At 29.2% G+C, this 11,097-nt stretch overlaps 1 protein-coding gene across 1 annotated transcript; it reads right to left on the bottom strand.

Moving 5' to 3' along the window:
- Positions 1-202: 202 nt before the first annotated feature.
- Positions 203-4,889, bottom strand: LOC107495941 (type IV inositol polyphosphate 5-phosphatase 11). The gene is made up of 8 exons (XM_016117143.3): positions 4,809-4,889; positions 4,525-4,690; positions 4,126-4,286; positions 2,665-2,744; positions 2,318-2,443; positions 1,519-1,706; positions 1,176-1,313; positions 203-445 (listed from the first exon to the last, which is right to left on the bottom strand). The coding sequence occupies exons 1-8, from the start codon at positions 4,829-4,831 to the stop codon at positions 203-205; spliced, it is 1,125 nt and encodes a 374-aa protein (XP_015972629.1). The 5' UTR covers positions 4,832-4,889.
- Positions 4,890-11,097: the final 6,208 nt, after the last annotated feature.

Below are 11,097 nucleotides of genomic sequence, written 5' to 3'. Positions count from 1 at the left end.
ATAAATATTGATGAACAAAAATATCAACTGATTACTGATGAAAAATTTAATTTCCAAATGTTTCTATCTCTAGTACATTAATTAATTAATACAAAATTATTGACAAATGAGAGATTATATAAAAGAATCTGAAATAATAATGAAGAAAGGAAAAATTACGACATTACATTATTAGAATACGACGTTTCAAGCGAAGCACTTGCTAACTAGAAAGTTGATTAATATTATTATTATTATTATTACTATTGATAATAGAATTAGAGTTTTCAATTATTGGTGGAAGACGACGTTGACGAATTAATCTTAAGCAGAGATGTGCCTTTACAGGTTTATGATCAGAACCATTAATTTCATCCATGGATTCATAAGAATGTAAAGTTGCTTCAATGTCACTTTCATCTTCTATTTTGAATAATATGCGATCGGTCCATGCTGGCACTCGAACCTGCTTTAATCACATTAATTATCTCATAATTAATTACGATGAATGTCAATAATAATAAGCTAAAACCACACACTAACACAAAGCTTTAATTAAGTAATTAAATACACACGTTGTTTGACTATAATGTAATAAATAAACCGGTTGTTCGTTCTTAATAACCAATAATAAGAATAAATGATAAATAAGTTCTTAATTTTTTATCTTAAAATTTTTTTTTGATTAATTAATATAAAAATATTCATTATTTTTTAAAATGTGAAATTAACATTTAAATTTACATAACGCTTTTATATTTTTAATAAAGAATAAATTATTATTTGTACCCATAAAAGATACAGAAACTGACAAATGTACCCATATAAGAATAAAACGATAATTGTAATCATAGAAAATGGCTTATGTGGGCCAAAAGTACCTAACAGACTAATTGTATAACCAATGTCCGTACTTTTGGCACACGAAAACCATCTTCCGTAGTTACAATTGTCATTTTATTTGTCGGCGTCTATATCTTTTATAAATACAAATGGTAATTTATTCTTTCAATAAATTAAAAATTTATATATTTTTAAATTAAAAAATTTAAAGGTTTATTTATATTTTTTTAATAAGAATAATAAACATATGATCATAAAAAAATCTAGCTAGCTAATTAACTCTATTAGTAGATGTCATAATAATGTTGTGATGGAATTTAATTATACTAGAATAAGATTAATAATGAGATGACCTTGTAACTTGTATCATAGTTGCTACTTCCTTTGTTGTATTTATAAGTAGGCTTAAATGTCAATGTTCCCTCACAGAAGCCATTGAATATTTGTCCACGCCCAGCTTCTTGTAAAAGCTGATCTTTTCCATGCAGCCTCTGAAATAAAAAATAATTAAAACGGACTAATTATTTTATTTTATTTTAATTCATGGTAGCAATTTTGTTGTGTACTATATGGTGCATATCTATGTATGCATTATTTAGTTATGCAAAAAAATGTATTAATTACAAGTTCTATATTTTTAAGGATATAGTTTATATTTAAAAAAAAATTAAATGAGGATTATATATAATTCAATACCTGATGAAGGTCATTGTTGATAAGATTTCTGGCTGGATAAGTATCAATGCCTTGAAGCCTGTAGTTTAAATCTCCCAACCAAATAGTAATATGTGATGGTCTTGAATATGGATTCCAATTCTTAGAGAATAGAGAGTGTGATATGTGCCTACATTCACAATTTCTTTCCTCTACCTTGCTTGCATGAGCTTATGCAAATTTTAAATAATTAACACATTAGTATGTAATAATCCAATATATCTTTGAAGATATTTTCAAGAAAAGTTTATAATTAGAAATTAATATATGATGTTGTCTAAAATCACAACTTAAAAGCTTAATTATATCATTATTTAAGTTTTGTATACTCATTCTTTTTATATTATAGTACCAAATTCATACATTATCTTTTTTATAGTATTTTTTTTGGTGATTATCTTTTTTATAGTATAAATTTTATTTTCTAATATTTTTGTCATGATGTTATTTCTTCTAAAAATTTAAGTTGATAAAAAAAACACATGAATAAATAATATTTTTAACATATTTTTTTGAATAAAAGTTTCTTTTGAGTTTGTTTGTATTTTTTTTATAAATTTTTTTCTCTTTTAATAATTTGTCTTATGCTAAATTTTCTTTTTTTAGAGATCAATAAATATTGCACTCTAGACTTTCGGATCATAAAAATTCTAATATCATATAGTAAAATTACTTTTTCAAAAAACTTAAATTGAAGAAAAAAGATATATAAATAATTATATCTCTAACAATTTAAAATAATTTTAATTATGAATTATATATCCCTTAAATATATATTTACCAGAGAGATGGCAAGAGATGAAAACAATTCTAATGCCTTTGTAGTTAATTCGGATTGCAACAGCTCCTTTCTTTCTTCCAATTATTCCTCCAAATCCCCCAATTGACTGTTTGTCCATCTTCAATTCTGTATATAGTAAAAACTATTACATTTATTAGTAGTATGATTTTGAAAAAAAATAACACTAATAAAAAATGCTAAAAAAATAAATTTTTATCATTCTAGTAATTACTTTCTTAAAAAAAAGTTACCCTTTAGTATATTTATTTTCTTTCCCTTGATCAATATATATCATCATTCTCTTTCAAACATATAATCATTATTGCATAAGGGTCAGAATATTGTACCTGTAATGGAAGATCTTTTTGCATTTGATGGCCCAAATAGGTAGAGCTGCAAAGATCCCATTATTACTTTGCCTATCATGCTTCATTTAATTTAAAGAAAAAAATTATGGAAAAGAGAAGAACATTAATTATTAGTTAGTATACAAACAAAAGAAAATCAAAGATGGTCCTAATTTTGATGATGACAGAATAATACTGTAAATAACAATTGTTGTGCTTGTAAATTCATGTAACGATCGAGGTGCAAGATTTTATATACTTTTCTTTTTAAGTGAAGTTCCAGCAGTTGCATTTTGTGACATGACACTTATTAAGAGATAGATATAGAGAGTTAATCTTTATTTTGGTTTTTGAAATTGATAAGTTGCACTAATTTAGTTTTTGACTTTTCAATTATTACAATTTGATTTTTCGAATTTAAAAAAGTGCATCAATATAGTTCTTCGTATATCTTTTGTTGCCAGAATTTAACACCGTTAGTAGTGTAGTTTAAGCCTTGTCACACTAGACATATTAAAACGACGTGGTATGCATTTTAGGGTTAAAGAAGGCAGTAAATGATATTATTTAAGGGTTGAACAATACTAAAACGTTATACCCTTCCCTTTTAATATTGTTCAAACCCTTTTAATATTGAGCTCTTTTAGCGTCAAAACGTGTAAAATATCGTTTTAATATGTTCAACATGATAAGACTTGAGTTATCTCACTAACAGTATTTTTAGTAACTATATTAGTATATTTTTTTAATCTAAAGAACCAAATTATAATAATTAAAAAGTCAAGAACTAAATCAGTATAATTCGTGAATCTCAAAAATCAAAGTGCACTTAACTCTAGATATAGATATAGATATAAATTCTTCTATACTATATATAAAACATGGTGCATGGCATAAGGTATGAACATAGGTAAGGTGCATCATCACTCATCAGAAGTTGACAACACATTACAATTGGATAAACTTTCACAACTTATTGCGCCACACTTCTAAGTTCTATCTCCCTCAATCTTAAAGCCGAACCAAAAGTTAAGGCTTTTGTACTTTAAACAAAAAAATCTACCAAATAATAATAATAGGTGGTCAATAATTTTTAGTTAAACACAATTTTCTTAAATGGGGGGTCGTTCACTACCTTAGCTTCTTGACTTCTTGTTTTCAGTTGGTGAAACTTAATATCATAATTTCTTTGACTTTGTCATTAGGATAATTAATTGGTTTCATTGTTATATTAATAACTCAATCTTGGCTAAGAATGGCTAAGAAAATGTTGATGATGTAACATAATAAGTCTAAAAATAATAAGATAACTATTGACATTAAGACGTCTTATATAAAAAATTATATATAATTGACAATTATTAAATAATTTTTTATTTTGACTAAATTGTTATATATAGTATGTGCCAATATTTTAATGATCATTTTAGGTATCTTGAGTTATCATCTAACAATAATGACTTATGTGTGTCTAGTGAGTTATAGTTCAAATAATTTTCATGTAGAGCTTCTTTGAGGAGTGTTGCAACTTTTCTTTCTTTTGGAGCTTCTTGCAATCCAACTGCTAAAAGTTCAAATTCTCGGTTGCTACCAACCATATCTGCCAGCTCTTCAAACGAAACCTAATAATATTCACAATTTAATTAAATTAAAACATACATGAAAAAATCAACAAACGAAGTTCATAACATATATATTTGGTTTCTCGTTTGAAAATTTTCTAAAACCGATCATATAGTAATATATGACCCTTATTATATTCAATTCAAATTAAACTACTAGCAATCAACAATATAATTAAAGTTTTTTTTTTTTCAAACGAAAAACCTTACTTGTTTAAATTAGAATTGTTATCTGCACCTGGCCATTCATATTCCAAGTTGCTATGGAGATACATAGATCCGAATGAGTTGAAAAGTTGCAAACATTTTCAGCTTCCACCGTTCTTATTCCTATGTGAGTTGGAGAAGCTTGGTTATGAATGAAACTCATCATTGGCCTCCTCTTCCACCTTGAATAATTCTTCCTGAAAAATATTCAATAATAATTCAATGTCACAAAATATTAAGAAAATATATGTATGTGTGGTAATAATAATAATAAAAAAATGTTGATCATCATAATTATTCCATAATTTCACTTACCCTTTGCAAAAGAGGTTCCCCATTGTGGTGTTAATTTCCCAAAAAGAAGAAGATTATTTTGAGTGAAAAGTCACTATTATTTTTGAAGGATAATATAATAACAAAGAGAGATGAAATGAAGGGTTTTTAAATTCATTGACTTGGACCATACTTATATAGAGATCATGCACATGACAATTATTTATGTGATGCTTCTCTACCATTCTAGAGATCTTCAATATAATTTAATTAATTTAAAATTGAAACATTTGAATATGATATATTGTTTGTTTTTTTCTAACGAGTTAGGTTGAGTCTAGTTGACAATGAAGAGAAGTTAAAAACAAAGTTGAAAAGGACCATTGAGTTAAGATTATACCACACACCATGCAATTTACGTCAAGCAAACATACACTATCTTAAATCTAAATTATAAAAGTCTAACAAATCATACGTCTAAGATTATTGTCAATGTAAGGAGTAATTAGAGGCTGCTACAGCTATATATTTGGATCTATATAGCTCCAAATCTTTACTTTTTTCAGAGTCTATCTGAAAAGTTTCATTAATAATAATAACGAGTATTAAAAGAACTAAATTATTATAATAGCTTGTTTAATGCCAACATGAGTTTTTTTTTTTCCTTTAAAATTATTATTAGGTATATAAAATCCATTTGCAATTTGAGATTTATCTTTTTTTTTTGTAGATTTAATTGGTATTATGGTGTATATATTATGTATAAAATTTACATATGTGCACGTATTATTTGGTACAAAATTTACTTAAAAATCGTTTATAACTCATCATTCATGTGTTCTATATTAAAAATATAGAAATGATCGTAAGATCGATAGTTTTAGGGTCTTTATGTTTATCCTGCATAGCATAGTAGTATTTGAACTCTATTTTTACCTATTAATTCTTTTTAACTAACAATTCTTTCATGAAAGTTTGAATAAGAAAAATATGACTACCAAACGGTTTAAATTATTTTCCCCATGTAATTAAGAGTCTTGTGAAATTTGTAAATATGTTATTACTAACTATATTTAAGGGTTAGTACATTTATAAAATGAAATACTACTACAAATGTATCGAAGAAAGATGATAAATCCCACTAAAGTGAGTAATAAAGCATTGATTCATGACCATCTAGCATGCATAAATATTTAAACAAAAACTTAGTATTTTTTCCTTACATTAAAACAAATATTAATTAACTTTATTCTTTTTCACTAAAAATATTATCTCTTAAAATTTTCCTAATTATATAATACATACTGAGATTTATTAATTGGCGGCTACATTAATCCGAATTGGGAAAGGATAATTCAACCCAACACGTGGATATTAGTGTGCTATTGCTGAAGTAGTTTGGCTACCTATAAAACATTTCCACATGTTCATACGAATAGACTCAATAGAAAAATGCTAAAAGTATACGAAATCCTTTTGGCGCTGACCATATTAAAAACCGCTATTATTATCTCTATTATGCAAGCTATTGAGTTGAAAAGCTAATATTCTAAAAAAGTGTAAACTAAGAATAAAAAATACAAATTAAGATACTAAAAAAAAAATTTACTCGCTAAACCTACTTCAAATAGATAGTTTGTTGGTAATTTTGCTAAATATTTTGAATAATTTTATTAGACTAATTCAATATTTAATAGATATTGAACTATTTTTCATCTTTCATAATTAAAATAAACAAAATATTGTTAGAAAATAAAAATGATAATTTAATCTTCAGATATAACTATAATTGATTGTTACTAGGAAAAAAAAAAGAAAAATACTAATATTTCTTCTCAAAAATACTCTTGCTAAAACAAAAAAGTATCTTCATAATCAAAATTAAATTTGACTACCTGAAATTAAGTAGAAAGCATGACTCTAATAAATTGCAAGTGTAAATGGATGATCCAACTCTTCAACCATTAAGACCATCATCATCATCCCCATCTTCATTTTCATCTTCACCGCAATTACAGTGATCTTCATCTTCATCTATTACCAAAATAGAAAATAAATAAAAACAAATTGATATATGATAACAGAATATCAGAAGGAAATTACCTTTACAGTAAAAACCACGCAACCAAGTTCGACCACACATGAAAGCTTCATCATCCTCTGAGTACCTTCTAAGAACTCGACCACCAATACTAAATTCAGACTTAGACGCCACATTTGTAATGGGAATACTCAGCAAGTCACAAGCCATCTTTGATAATTCTGGAAAGCGTTTCTGAGTATACTTCCACCATTCCAATACATCCAAATCCTCATAATAATCAAAGTTCAAATTTGGTTCATCCAGATAGACATCAAGTTGATTCTTTCCAACTCTTAGTGCAAGTTCATGATGTTTCAACGCCTTCCATACATAACAGTCACCAAGTAAACAACATGAGTCAATTTATAAGAGAAAAAAATAAGGTTAAATCATATATAAAATTGAATAAATTTACTTACACCAAACATTCTCTGCTTCATTTCATTTAATCCAGCTGAACTTGATGGTGCAGGATGGGAGCGAGTTGGAGTAGTAGCACTCTGCACATTGGAAGTAGTAGAGGGAATGTTGTTGTTACTTGTATATCCCTCAAAAAGCTTATACAACTTTCTTTTCACATGCTCTGTCTTCTCATGACTTGTAGAAGGATCAACTTTTGAAAAGAGAAACTCCAAAGAAGAAAGCTTAATCCGAGGATCAAGAACTGCTGCAAGTCCAAGCACAACACTATACTCCTCCCAGTATGTCTTAAATTCTATCAGCATTTTTTCTCCCACACTCCTTATCGCCTCATCTTCACTATTTAAACTTTCTTGCAGGGCCAGTTGAATTTGGTGAATTTGTAAAAAGTATAAGTTGGAAGTGGGATATGATGTGTCGGAAAACAATTTCGTAATGTCAAAGACGGGAAGTAAGAATTTATACATCCTTTCGGCTCTTTTCCATTCTTCAACAGAAGGACAGCACTTAAAATCATGATCTTTCGCTTGAAAGTTAACAAATGCACTCTGTTTTTTGAGAGCACATTCAAGCATCAAATAAGTTAAACTCGATCTAGCAGGATTATCTAGACGTAATTCAAGCTTGGTGCCTTTACCACCAAGCGTTGCAATGCAATTTTTAAACTCTGTCCTCCTACTATCTGATTCCGTCACATATGCAACACTTTTCCTAATCTTGTCCAATACATCATGACATGCTTCCAATCCTTCTTGCACAATAAGATCCAAAATATGGGCACAACATCTCACATTAAAATACTCTCCATCACATAACAACCAATTCTCCATACACAAATCAGTCTTCAGATATTCTTGCATGCCATCATTGTCTGGATTATTGTCACAAGTGAGAGAAAAAATCCTTTTCTCTATTCCCCACTCACTCAAACATTCTTGAATTTCTGAAGATATTTGATATCCACGGTAAGGAAAAGGTATGTAGCGAAGACAAAGAATTTTACAATTCAACTTCCAGTTTGAATCAACAAAATGTGCACTCACAAATATATAATCCTCAAAAGTAAAAGTAACTGTTGACCATAAATAGGAAGTTAGACAAATCCTACTAGGAATAGTTGCTAGTGTTTGTTTGAGCTTCTCCTTCTCTTTCGTATGAATCTTCGACACAGCATCTCTAATAGTGTCACTAGAGATGGGTACTATCGTATGAATCTTCGACACAGCATCTCTAATAGTGTCACTAGAGATGGGCACTGTAATTGGATTCATAGTATCCAACAAATCTACAAAGTCCTCTTCATCGAACACATTTATTGGCATATCATGCAGAAGTACAGCGGCAACAGCCTTCTTAAGTAACACCAATAGGTATATCCCAGGATACTTTGATTGCCCTTGCATATCCTTAACCAGTTGACGAACATCTTCAATCTCAATTTCATCACATTGTTCAATATGGTGGATTAATAATGATGTCCCATCTAAACAATCCTCAACTTTTAATTCCTTTCCACAAGCATTACACCTAGCCCTTTCTTTTCCATCCTCTCCATCAATTTTGGTAAAAAAATTCCAACAATCAGAGATTGTTGAGTTACACTTTTTACAGGTAGGTTCTTCAAATTCAGGTTCATGTGTGAAATCTTCCATTTCCAGACTTGGCTGACTAACAGATTGGTCAGACAGTTCCATTTTAATTGTCAAACAACAAAATGGACTATTCAAGTTACTGCAGAAAACAACATAGCACAACACAACAATTATTTGAGTTCTGAAACATGTATCAGTATTTTTTTTTTTTTCATGAATGAGTTTGATCAAATTAAATTTAAAAAAAAAATACTGACAAGTAAGTAAGTCGCAACTTAAAATAAGCACAACTGAATCTTACAAAGTTAAAAGACAAAGGAGAGAAAAAAGAAAGGTGATATTGCATAACACAGGAAGCAGAAGACAAGGGTTCTTCCTGAATATTACTACACTACGAAAATCCGAAAATAATAAATATCCTAAACAATGTATAAAAGTTAACCATGATTAGAAAAAAAAGCATATGAGTGACACGTATTTCTTTCATCTATACGTACCACAAGAAGGCAAGATGCGATCGCCGGAGACGAAGAGCGGAAGAAGAAGCAGCTCGCCGCCGGGAGAGAGAGTAACCTTCGCCGGTGATGGAAGAGAAGAAACGGAGAAAACAAGCAGAAGAGTGATCGAGTTAGAAATGGGAAGTTTCAGAAACCTAAAGTCATGATTGAGTGAGTAGTGAACTGAGAGTGGAATGTGGATAGTTTCTGATTTTCTGTGTATTCGCGCGCCAAATGTGTGTGTGTGTGAGAGAGAGAGAGAGAGAGAGAGAGAGTGAGAGAGAGAGAGAGCTCTACGTGTATTGGGCTAAATGGGCCTACATTATTTTGTCCATGGCCCAATTCTTTTGATGTTAGAGTCACGGTACATTAACATATTCACAGGCTTATACCCAAAAAAAAAATACACAGACCTTATACTAGCCCGACCCATAGTTTGTGCTTTCTATTCATATCTTTTTTTTTTCTATTTATGATATCTCTAAAACTATTTTTAAGATATTTATTAACAAGACTTTAAAAGTTAATAAATTATATATATTATAAAATCCACATCCATTGATAACAAAAAAATGATAAGATATAATTAAAAAAAAAGTTACTATAATGAATATAAAGTATGAATTTTATACTTGATAAATAATGTTAAAATTAGTAAAAATGTTCGCAAATTATTAGATTTTATTAATTATTAATTTTTTATTATTAAATTTATTTTTATTTTAATAGTATTTTCTAAAAAATTTATTAAAAAATAAATTATTTATTTTTTGTAAAATCTAATAATACCTTACTTTTAAAAAGAAAAAACAAAAGTTTTTAATTATTTTTTGTTTACCAAAAACATCATTTACCACATACCTATAAAACCTTTCCACTTGTTCACACATAGTGACAACTAAAAGTATACGAAATCCTTTTGGTGCTGACCACGTTAAAGACTGCTATTATGCAAACTATAAAGTTAAAAAATAATATTCTAAAATAGTGATTTAAACGAGTTTTTTAATTTTGATATGGGGATGGCGTAGGTGATGTGCGGCGTTATGGGGGTTTGGGGTGTTTGACGGAGTTGTGACGGCGCATGTGAAGAAATCGGTGGCACCGATTGGGGGGAAGGAAAACGGTGGCACCGATTTGTGGGAGAGGGAGGTGCCGAAATCGGTGGCACCGATTGGTGGCCCGTTGCCACATGTCGCGCATGCAGGTGGCTCCCGCGGTGCACCCCGTGACCTTATCCCCCTATACCCCTCTCTCTCTCTTTCACTCTCCAACACTCTCTCTTTCACTCTCAACTTTCCCTTTCTTCTTCCTCTCAACCCCACACAACCCCCATTGTTGGACCACCACCAGATCAGCGAAAGAGGAAAAAAAAATGCCAAAAAAAAGGAAAACTAAGGAAGTAAATCAACCGGAGCTTCATATTGTTAATTATCTTGGAGATCCAAATCATGTAAGTTTTTTTTTATAATTTTATTTAATGATAATGATAGTGATAATTTTAGATTTTATTAACAGTATATATTGTAATGACACTAAGTAGAAATTAGAAATTAAACATATATGTATGTATTTTATTATTAGGTGGTTAGAAATAGAAATAAAAATAGGAATAAACCTTGTATGTATGTATGTATGTATGGAGATGAGATGAATGTTTGTTTGTTGAGATGAATGTTTGTGGCTATTTTGTTTGTAATGGTGATGAAGATGAAGGTCTCTGGATCTCTGGGTAGTGT

This window comes from Arachis duranensis, chromosome 6 (genome assembly GCF_000817695.3).
Source record: "Arachis duranensis cultivar V14167 chromosome 6, aradu.V14167.gnm2.J7QH, whole genome shotgun sequence".
Taxonomy (NCBI): Eukaryota; Viridiplantae; Streptophyta; class Magnoliopsida; order Fabales; family Fabaceae; genus Arachis; species Arachis duranensis.
This window is presented reverse-complemented; position numbering and strand designations above follow the sequence as displayed.